The 12,474-nt window shown below is 32.3% G+C and overlaps 1 protein-coding gene across 1 annotated transcript; it reads right to left on the reverse strand.

Annotated features, from left to right (window-relative positions):
- Positions 1-7,186: 7,186 nt before the first annotated feature.
- Positions 7,187-8,344, reverse strand: LOC130442995 (testis-specific serine/threonine-protein kinase 1-like). Its single transcript, XM_056777426.1, has one exon. It carries the CDS (start codon positions 8,342-8,344, stop codon positions 7,187-7,189), a length of 1,158 nt encoding a protein of 385 aa, XP_056633404.1.
- Positions 8,345-12,474: the final 4,130 nt, after the last annotated feature.

Raw genomic sequence — 12,474 nt, forward strand, 5'->3', positions numbered from 1 at the left:
TTTAGTTACCAGTGAGAAGACGTACCGCGAATTATATCTGAGTATTAGTGACTCGCTACGGACTGGCATTTGATATTCAAGCTGGGAATGAAGAAGAGCAGGAAATCGATATTACATCCACTATCAGATGGAATAGTCGAGGGAATAAACTGGAGTGACGCGACGGATGTGATCTGTACACTATATAAGACTAGTACGCTCTGTTATAGCTTACCATGAGTTAACCAGACTTCTTTCTACGGTTCGAGTGGTTGTTTCCTCTTCCATGTTCATTGTACTGTTAGTTTTGTTTTCTAAATCTCTCATATTTAAGCATTTATAAAAACTTTTCTTTAAGTATATACGAAACAAAATAAAGAAATCAATTTAATTCAGTGGCTGTATCTGTAGTTTATATGAAGGTTTGAATAAACTTGAAAGATCTATAATTTTAAAAAACTCATTCATGTTACAAACTCTAGGCAACTTATTTATGGATAGCTACCATATTTATAATCCTTACTAGATCGCCATTTTAATTTTCGATATTCTCACAAGTCTTTAATAAACCTATCAAAATCTAATCAATTTCGCTTTTATTATATCGTGTGTGTAACATAAATCGCGGACGTGTCGATTTTTCTTAAAGTTTAGTATGTCGAGATGCTTACCGGTCGTGGTTTTCTTCGCTTTAAAATAGCGTGAAACGTGATGATAATTCTGATTTATACCTGGCAGGAATCCTGAACATAGAGGACCAAAAAATTTGTGTTTGTGATATTTTCGTTGTCTCTAGGACCAAGTTGTGATACTACTCTTTACTTTTCCAACGTAAGTTAGTTAAATTTCATGGATAGTTTGGTGATGAAACCTACAATTTTGGAGATGAGAACTCCTTTAACATTCGAATGAAGCGGTTTTTTATTAACCAAATGAGAAATAATAAATACTATTACAGGACTTCGGTGAAAGTTAACAAGGAAAAGGTAACGTTGATTGTGAGATATTATTTTAATAACGAATAGTGTTTACTTTCACCAGTCGTTACAGAAAATATTTATAAATCTGAATACTACGGTTCTGACTTCATTTGGATATTGTTGCAGCTGTTCCATAATCACAAATGTTTGTTGAAGATGAATATAAACATAATGCGAATATTTAAATTCGAACAACGATTTCAAATTCCAAAAAAACGTGTAGAAATTCATACTTTGCTGAATGTTGTGATAAACATAGTTAGGCTTATACATGTTCGAACCTATATTGACATAAACATTGGTTTCATTTTATATTTGGATATATGTTTGTTTTTGCATATTGGACAATAAAACTTCTCTTGGAAAATAAAAAGTGGATTAAATCAATAGAAACGTGAAACTGAAACAATAAAAACAGTAGATGAACAATTACTTATTACTTAACCTAATGGTTGCAGTTTCTTCTGCTATAATTGCTATTTCAATTTATCAGGCGAGCTAGAAGCTCTTGTTAATTTATTTTATTGGGGTGGATAGAGACATTTTTATCTGTGACATGGTTTCTTTTAAGAACGGCTCTGATATAGAAAATATTTTGTCGTTGCAGGTCTACGGTTGGGGTAATTTATAGGTGTTGGGATGGTATGTCCGCCATATTTCGCACGTGGAATTAAATTTAAGATGAGAATAATATATAATAAAACAAAATGTAGATACCATAGATTGTATAGATTTAAGCGAATTAGATTCTTTTATCGGAATGTCTGTGCCGGATATTGAATTTTTCTTTAATACTTATGCAAAGTTTAGAATTTCATAACGAAATCGTGATATTTTATAAATCATAATTAACTGAGGAAATAAGAACAGAGAGAAGCTATTCCATAAGAAAACTTTCGCTCTTTCATATCTTATCATTTGGTAGCAGGCTCGCAATTCGCAGTATCTCTCAAAAACTGCTTAATCGTTCTTGTTCCGCTCAATTTTATTCGAGACTCCATTTCTTCTTTTGGTTAGATATATATTTCGCTCTCTCAAGATTTCAATTATTTTTTTTTGAAACCAAGTTCAATTGTGATTTCTGAGCATTTTATAAAATTTTCATTTAAATTAATCTTATAACTTTATACAGAATTTGTTTCATGATTCAACAGTTTTAATTCTATCTAACATAGGTTACTAAAAGAAATGGACCTAATTTGTTAGAAAATTACATCTCATTGTACTAGTTATTGTTTTTATATTTGTTATCTTCGTGTAAAGTAAGAATGAAGGGCTAACCATTAGGAACAGAATCTTACGTCATTAATTGACCGCTCGCTGGTGTATGCGAACTGTCCAATTTTCCATGAATCAAACAAGTAAAGAATTCAAGGTCCTTTGGGTTTTGTGGCTCATTCGAACAGATCTGCGGCATAATAAAACCTCACAATAAAAAGTCTTTTTGAATCTCGGTGACTCTCCACTTACATAATCATGCCCTAAAATATCTCGTACGGAAAGTTATATGTAGCACCACATGTTCTTAGTATCCAAGTTATTCAATACATTTCACATGTAGATCGGTATCATCTCAAATTCGGAAATTTTCTTTGCCCACCTATCAGTTTGTAGAGAAATAGACTGACGATCATTTTTAGATTAGATTTAGGAGGAAGGTCAGTTTATAAGTCCTCCAGAGGTCTTTCAGCAAATATACCTGGTTTACCTTCAGCTCCTAGGGCAATTGAACTTTGTACGGTTGTTAAATTCACTTTACAGTGGTTTGTGAAAGGCGAAGTTCTTGTGAATTGCCCCGAATCAACTATCTCGGATTCTCCAGCACATTTACACAGAAACCCTTCAATATATAAGGATTTCAAGAATTTTTAAGTTATTTATTTACGACATTACGAATAGTCCATTTGGTAGATGCAATAGACCAAGCACGTGAAACGGATCATCTCTTCCTATAGAATAATTTTATCATTTTTTCGTCATTTTGAGAGCAATTTTTTACTATGTATATACCAATTTGATAGATCTAGCTACTAAGTATCAAAATTTAGAAGTCCCTTTTGAAAAACCCTTTGTATATACCTAATCTCTTTTCTTTTTCTTCATCATTTTCTATATAACTAATTCATGATACGCTATATACACCTACATCATGTTTTCTAGTCCAAGTTAAAAGTTAGTATTCCAGAGATTTAATTTAACTTCTCTCGTCCAAAGTAGTATTGGTCTTCAAGTCACCTACTTCAATTCGACCTCATTCCAGACCAAATTTTTCGATTCCAAAGTAATTTGAAGGCTTTTAATTTATTTTCCGTGCTCTGTTACAAAGGAATAATTTGCTGCGAGACAATTCCATCACAAAAGTTCGAATTCAAATTGGCTACGTGATTTTCAGAAATCTTTTTAATTCCTTTGTCCCGCAAAATAGGCGGATCTGATTCGTTCACGGTAAAGGAAAAAACGCAGCAAATATCTTTTCAAGAGATACTGTTGGAAATTAATGGTTCTTTGTCATAAGTTAGCCTTTTCATGTCACTAATTTGTAGTGATCATTAAGAAAAAGTGAATTTATTTTTATGTAATTGACGAAAATTCTCCAAATATTCACACAAAACTTTAGATACACTCGATCTAAATATTGTCAAAAACAATTTATTTGCACGAAATAGGATATTTCAAATAAGTTTTCACATTTTCGTTCATAATGTTTTTGGAATCAAACAAATATTGAAACAAACAAATTTTTGTTTGTATGATTAAAATGCTGTTGAATAAATTTGGAAATTGATTATTAATGCTGAAAAATGAAAGTATCTGTTCTAGCTCAAGTCATTTATTGAGTTGCTTTAAGAACTGATATACTTAATATTGATGCAATAGTAAGTGAAAAGTAGCACTATTTTATGTAGTTTGATGTTCTTTGAAAAATATAAATTAAAATTATAGTAAGAATGCATATTTTGAACTCTATAATAGTTGAAACTCATTGAAATACTCACATTGAAGTATATACAATAGTTATTTTCCTGTGACGTTTGACAAAAAATGAGTACTTCTTACCCGGATATTATATAAACACATAAGCGAAGGTATATATTTCATCTCATATTATTTCATTTGCAATAAACTTACATTTCCTTTATATCAAAAGTACAATTATTAAATGTGCATTGAATGAATGACACGTTCCTTAATCTATTCGGTACAACAACCAAATATTCTTCTCGTCAAATTATATTTCTTCCTGTTATCACATCTCCCGTTGATGTGATTGGTCGCAACTCTAATATTATTTCAGCTCTAACACGAGTTCTAAATACTGTATTTCGACATCATACTCTTCAGTGACCGTTGATGACTTCCAATCGCCATGCTTCTTCCGTGTCATCAAGTCTCCCCCAGATTTAATTAAAAGTGTAGCAAATATCTTCGAAATAAGTTTCGGGAACCTTAGAAAACTGGTTTTTACCTACAGCCTGACTGATTCATATTTCATTGTGATATGCATAAAATAGGCAGTGATTCTTTGCTGCAGCTGGAAGATATTTTGCAGTAACTACTAATCTTCTATTTACATCATTTTTTATTTCCTTAAGATTCACAATTAATAACGTTCCCTAATCTTCAATATCATCTAATGTTACCTGGCTTATTTCATAAATTCCAGAAGCTATTGCAATCCAAAATACAACTACAAAATACAATCGTTTCGTGCAAGATCTCGCACTTGCAAAATATCAGTTTGGTGTAATTTCTATTGCATGCAAGCTGCAATTCTAGGAAGAAATCCAGAGTGGTGTAATAGAACGTGCATTTATTAAGTATAGGATGATATGATACATAAGATATTGTTGGAATAAACGATGTGATGATTAGGAAAGACGGCACTCTTCTAAACGTGAACGCAGCTTTATGAAAACTCTTGTCAATAAATCTGGGGTGATTGCTGCCATTTTCTGGCAGATATTTTCCTTTAGCTGACTGATGTCCCTTGGATTGTTCATGTTGACTTTATGTTTATGTTTATCCGACCAAAAAAATCGAGAGGCGTCAAGTCAGAACTACGAGGGGGCCAAGGGATATCACCTCTTTTTGAAAGGTGACAGGTCGCTTCGTCTTGTTGGAACCAAATTCTCATATTCGCTATTCTTGATCTCGCAAGTTCTGGAGTCAAATATTTCTCTAACATCGCAACATAGTGGTCTGTGTTGACGGTGATATTTCGTCCTCGTGAATCTTAAAGAAGATTGGGCCAATAATTCCTTTGTTTGAAATTGCTGCCCATACAGTTATTTTCGGTCTATGCAGTGGTTTTTGATGTTTCGTTTTTGTATTTTGTTCGATAACGACAATTTTGTCGATTTACGAGCTCATGTAAATGACAATGAGCCTCATCTGAAAAAAGGATGTTAACAAAGATGGAAAATCGACTAAGCATTTCTTCAGCAAATGCCAACCTTGCTCCAAAGTCGGTATCTTTTAATTCCCGTGTTAACTGGAGCTTATAAGAATGCAGTTTAAAATCCAACTAGAAAATTCGCTGTAAATTTCGTCGCGACAAGTTTAAAGCCGCCGATCGCTTCCGAGTGACACATGCGGATTTTCTCCTTCACCCTATCAATATTTTTTGTGATCCTAGACGTTCTTGGATGACCTTTTGTTGGTGGTTTAATCATGGAACCGGTCTCTTCAAAACGCTTAACCCATATTTCCATTAAATTTGCACTCGGAGCTTTATGTGTCTTAATCCATATTCTGAACGTCTTTTTTTCGAGACGTATGAGCGACCGTTCTCGCAAAACGTACGAACACAAAAACGAGACGCTTTCCGTCGAAGTGACTAATGGCTACTAAAACACCACGAGTACAACAATCCAACCACGCTAGACTCCCCTCGCCCACGCACCGTTTACCTAGCGAAAAAAGATAATACCCCCGAATCTATCAGGCTCCAAAACCAAGGTAGCAGTAGATATAGTTATTGACAGTGATCCACTATTTCACTTCGTTACTTACTTACTTAGAATTGTTATCATCATTTTTTAAGCTGCTTACAAAATATTGAAGCAAATTTTAGGTAAGGTATTTATTTTGTTAGTGGCGGCCATGATGCAATGGCAAGAGACTAATGTCAAGCAACGTGCAATATTCATCTATGCAATATTTTGAAATTGCCAGAAAGTGCATGCACCATGTCAAGCGACCTTAACAAAATATTGAATTTTTTCATCTTCTTCAAAACAAATTAAAATATCTGACATAATTGTGAAGTCAACTGGAACAACATGGAACATCTTCAGGAATTTATGTTGGTTAGTATTGTTGGTTAGTTAGTTATGTTGAAAGTAACTGTTCAAACTGTACTAAGAATTATCATGATCAATAATTAATTGATAAATCTTTCAAAAAGTGATATTTCATGTTTATTGTGTGAATTATTATTTTGGTAATGAAAGAAGAATTCTTCTACGATGAAAGTTTTTTGACAGTTGAACAAAAATTAATTTTCTAAATATTCTATACTCTATTTATACTCCATTTAGATAAATTCGCCTTTCATATCATTGAAAAATTTATAATGATAAGTATGCAATTACATACAACTTAATTGGATTTAATTCGATGTTTTTTATAAAACGAATCAGTTTACTTAGTTACTGACACCTTCCTTCTAGCTAAAATACCTCAAATGGATCAGTACCTCCAATGTTTTTTCTACTTGCTTGTTCTAATATAAATTGAATTCAAATTTATTAGTAACTACCCAATAATATTTGATTTTGAAGCGAATCAGACAGTATGTTTGATAGTCCGGCTCAGTCGGTCATGGGAAAGCTTCAGTGTAAGCTATTATTGTATATTCTGAAATAATTTTTTCAAATTGAAAAGAAAATTAATCAAACTTAGTTGATAACAAAAGTATCTAACTAAAATTTATTATAAATATACAATATATATTGAGTGTGAAATCATCAAACCTTGAAAGTTTATGTTTGTGCCGTGTTTAATTACCTCAAAATTGTGCCATGAAATTACAAGTTCCTTCACACATTAAAGAAAAGAATGTAGTGAATTAGTATGATCCAAATAAATATTCAATTATTTAGTTGTGATAGTTATTTAATCACGGAACTATTTATAACTGGAACATTAATAGGTATAGGGTTCTAAACTTCACAATGTCGTTTCATTAATTAATACAATATTTTTACACATCATCATTTTTAAATCTATTTTCTCGCCCTTCTGTTGAATTCTCGTCGCTTTTCCATTTCTGGGTCAAATAATTTGTCAGTAAAAGATAAATCTTGTTCAATTGGAAACTTTTGAGACTTCATAAGGTCTATTTTATTGTTTATATCTAACCCAGTAGGTTTTATAATTTTTAGCGCACCAGTTGCATTTGCATCTTCAGATAAATTAATGTCTGTAGACTTTTTTAATTTCTCAATATACTTAGCGTTCTCTATTCTGGCCTGTTCGAGACACTTTTGTTCGTCTGGGGTTAGTTCTATTAATCTCGGATCCATTCTTATCCAATCGGACTCAATAATTTGAGGTATTTTCCAACGGGTATTAGGATCTGGATCCAAAAGTCTTCTAGTTACGTTTTTAACCTCGTCGCTAAGCGAATCTGAAACTTTGCTTCGAAACTTCCACCTCCGCTGCATTTGTTGATTGATGAGATTTCTGACGTTTTTATCTTCAAATGGCATTGATTTATTTAGCATGGCATATAAAATTACACCTAGAGACCAACAATCTGAAGATTTAGGGAAATAAGGGCTGCCCCTTAATACTTCTGGTGCTGCGTAGTTAAGTGATCCACAGTATGTTGAGCTAGTGACATTTTGTCCTTCGGAATTTATTGCAAATCTCGCGAAACCAAAATCAGCTAATTTTAAATTATTATTGGCGGATATTAGACAATTTTCGCATTTTAAATCTCTATGTACTATTCCTAGTTCATGTAGATATTGTACAGCTAGAGTTATTTGTCTAAACCATACTCTTGCTCTATTTTCCTGAGTGTGTCCGTTTTTAAGTAAATAATCTAGGAGGTCGCCTTTTTCGGCTATACTCATAAATATAAAATATTTCTGTTTCCTCTGGAATATGCTTTGAACGTGAATTATGTGCGGATGATTGATTAGAGCCAGTACTTCAAGTTCTCGTGGTAAGAATTTCTTGACAAAATCTTTTGGAGCTTTCTTCATATCTATTACTTTACATGCTAATTTTCTAGGTTCATCGCTTTTTCTTGAGCCTGTGTATTCAGTTAAATAGACAGGGGCGTACGAACCCTCACCAAGTTTTTTAAAAAGTTTATAACCTTTTTGAGATAAAACAAATTCATCGGAGTCTTTAGGTGGGAGGTTCTTTCCCATAATTGCTGTTTTGTAACATTTTGGTACACAATACTGGAAATTTTTGATTTATTCAAATTATAATAATCAATTCGTGACAAGTAGAGGTTAGTTTCGAACGTCTCTGTCAGTTGACGTCAAGATTTAAAGTACTTGTCACAGAAATTCAGCTCAACTAATAGAAATGGTATATTTAAACGGCAAATCAATAATTAAATTTTTTAACATTGTAATTGCGACTTTATAATTTGAGAATTGAAGTTTCCTATAAGATCGTGATTATTATTATCATCATCAGGTGTTTCATCAAACCTTTTTTGTACTTCCATATAGTAGCGGATTCAGGTTTTATCTACAGTTAAGAATCGATACAAAAAAACAGACTCATTTTGCTTAAGCCGCATCCATGAGGACTTTGGAAATATTAATTGCAATGCGCTTTTGGCCCAAAGTTACATCTTGGCAAAAGCGCTCTTTTGATATGCCGCTATTCTCTTCAATGTCTCTATTAACTCTCGTCGTTATTAAATCTGACACAGCCAAGTTTGAATTCAGCTGCCCTATATATTACGGCGGTAAATGATGGTGCATTCCCGTACACAGTGTCCAACTCCTCTTTCAGTTGCGGAGACGAATTAACTTTTGATAACAAATATTCACTGATAGCTTAATACTCAAGTTTTAATATACTAATTTAAAAATGTTAATTTAAACACAAATTGTGTACTTAAAATCTATGCCAAGCAAATTTAATAGCAACCAAAATCTAATTAACATTTCTTTAAATTTTGAACGTTATTTTTTGCATTTTTGTTAGTTTCTGATACTGTAACAATAATAGAATGTTAGAAACGCTGTATTTATAAGTAATGTTGCCTTGTTTATGAGTTTATGAGTGATATCATACCTTTATAATTAGTGCTAACATCGTCAGATAGAAGTAGGAAACTCTTCAGACGATCTTTGTCCTTAAGGATTTTTTGTTTTGATAAGTGTATTGCTAGCCAAGGTCGATACTTTGGAGGATATCAAATAATTTTTAGACTGAAAAGTAACAGTGTAAACAATTGAAATAATCAATAAATTTGTATCTTATTTTATTTGACACTAATACATCTATTTCCAAATATGTACAAAATATTTAATCAATCTTATAACTAATTAGAATTTCCACAATATTTACAAGAGAAAATCGTTGCTTACAATTTTATTTACTAACATATTGATATGTACAAATATTGTGTTATAACTGTTATCCTTATATGTTTATAAAATGATTCACAAAGGATAAACGTTACATTTTCAGGCTAACAAAAGTTGGAAGAGAGTGTTGCGACGGCTTTGATTTTCTACCCAACAAGTTCTACCCCAAAAAACCTGGATTAATACTTGAACTTGAAATACTTGAATGATAAAATATTCACAAATTCAAATTAAAAACTTTTCAGTAGATTTCACGATAATATCCGTAGATCAGCAAATGACAATCAGCAGATAGTTTACTTTTAAGTTGTTTCTGGTTCAAATATTCGATCATTCATGCTCAACTTTAGAAAAATTATCAATATTCCTAATATTGTTCAAACTTGTCGCGATTCTTGAAAAGATAACACTCTTAATACGAATAAAAGAAAATATCTATTTTTATCAAAAGATGCAATAGTTTATTTTGAAAATACCAAATGTATTTGTTGATAAGTGAAGGTACCTATTCACTTATTCCTGTCATTTTTAAATGAAATTTGAATTATTTCTGTTTGGGAAAATTAATTTGGCACAGAGCTGTATCATGAGTAAAATCTGACACAGGATGAGTTAATTAGGATGTGTCTTCTCACCCAAGCACGAAACAAAACCTGACGAGCGTTTCCCTGTGTTTACAGATGAAATGAAAGCAGATTTTGTGAAATGTATACTTAAAAGTCTATCGGTTGAAGTCATATATGGAGTGAAAAAAAATTGACAATAGCACCTTTTTTTAGAACAATATTACAATTTAACTCATTTAAATATTCTTTCATCTTTGCATTTTGTAAACAATGTTCTGTTGTGGTACATTGAAAAAAGTTAACAATAATAAATAGTTCACACGAAAAATAAATTCACATCATATAGACTCAATAAGCAGTTATAAATCGCCCTCAATTATATTTCAAAAAATCCCTGTGGTCAATATTTTATAAAGAACAATAAAATCTGCTAACTTAGTTCAGAATATTGCCTCTATTTTGAGATGTATGGAGGTCGGTGAGCAAAAACATATAGATACGACGAGAAACCTTCTCTTTAATTTCTTATTTCTTAGACCTTTGATATGTTCATGCTTCTAAATGTTCTTGATTTCAGGTCTCTTGTGTTTTAAAATTAGTTTCATTCATAATTTTTGAAAAACAGAGAAAAAGTTGACGTTTAGACTTTATCAAAATATTTTGATAAAGACTGAAAGAAGTCGAAACGTCAAATTTTTATCTGTCTTTCAAAAATTATAGAAGAAACTAATTTTAAAACAGAAGAGACCTAAAATCAAGAACATTTAGAAGCATAAAAACATTTTCTCATAGTGTCAACCATGCAGTTAAATACTTGTACGACTAGAAATCCTATTCTAAAACCTAGGCAATCTTCGATTTATACTTTATATCTGTAAGATGAGTACAGTCGACCTTTCCACTAAGTTCATAGACGGTAGAAGACCATAATTAACTTTGCCCTATAAGGAATATTTTGTCCTTCATGGAAAACATATCGATCCACGATAATTTTCTTAAATTCTTTTAAAATTCCGATGGAGCAAAATGAGGTAACACCAATTTTCTTATAAACATCTGTATTTGCGTATGTTATCAAATTCATTCTATTATTTGTATTAATCCTGTCGCATCAAAAAAAATGTCATAAAATTACGGGTTACATATTTTTAATTATACTTATAATGTTATATGGTATAAGATTTTCTTTTGGGAACAGAATTGAAAGAGATATCAGCGTTAAAGAGTCGATTGCTGTCGGTTCTAAGCTGTACTTGCAAGCGGCGTCGCAAGCTCCAGCGGAATTTATTAGATACTTCAGAAAATGTGATTTTTTGACCTTACTTCCCTGTACTAAGCGAAGAGGGACGAACATTTTTTGTTTGAATGACATCGCCTTGTATTATACCATTGCATTATATAAAAATATGTGTTGATTGCAAATTTTAGCATATAGCAATATAAGTGTTGCGAAAAGCTTATAAGAGAATATCATACTATCACCAAAACAACAGAACATGAAATACATCTCAAGTGTCATGCCCTTTTTGATAAAAGGCTGTATAATGGTCGTAACTCAGTTTTTTTGTGAAGGTATCTTCGGAACAAAAGTTGTAATAATTGGATATTGTATACAAAAACGGAGAGGAAAAAATAAACATTCCTACAAGAGAAGAAAGACATGAAAAATCAGTCATAAATGACAATTAAATCTCTATACTCACATATGGTTAAGTAACAAAATATGGAACAGGAGCCAGAATATTTTCAAAGAAACTGATTATATAAAAATCAATAGCTGTCAGACTGTTAAGGGGAGTAGTGAATTGAACAGATACGCAACAATCTGCACAAACCGTCAGGGAGCATGAGTAGCATCAGAAAAGTCAAATAAAAAGTGGTATTGAACTCTCCCGGGACACTCTCCTGGATTCGAAGCACTGGTGTAAGCTTCTGCTGGGTACTTGGACATCATGAAGTGGAAGGGAACAGTAAAGAAGATAGGCTAGCTAAGGGTGAGATAAGGGGAGATAATTCCGAAGAGACAGTAACATTGCTATTACCAATAGAATTGTGAAAGATGCTATTGACATAAGAATCAGAGTCATCAGGATATATAGTCACACAGAAGTGATTGCAAGATATCCAGAGCAATTTGGCCACGAATCCATAAAGATAATACAAAAGAAATAATGAGGTTCACGGAACACTCAAGTCAGGAGTCCAAGAAGACATTCTACGGTTAGCCGGAGACTCCGTGAATGGGGAGTGACAACGGGTAACTATTGTAAAGAGAAGGAAAACCGTTCAAGCATCTCCTCTTTTGGTGCTCTGCCTTGACGGAAACACGGGAAAATTGTATTCTGTACAATATATCATAGGTATAACCTATAGTAGTGGAAT

Source organism: Diorhabda sublineata, chromosome 4 (genome assembly GCF_026230105.1).
Source record: "Diorhabda sublineata isolate icDioSubl1.1 chromosome 4, icDioSubl1.1, whole genome shotgun sequence".
Lineage (NCBI taxonomy): Eukaryota > Metazoa > Arthropoda > Insecta > Coleoptera > Chrysomelidae > Diorhabda > Diorhabda sublineata.

What these genes read in the sequence shown, in the direction of transcription:
- LOC130442995 (XM_056777426.1), bottom strand. Translation starts at nt 8,344, where the DNA reads ATGGGAAAGAACCTCCCACCTAAAGACTCCGATGAATTTGTTTTATCT.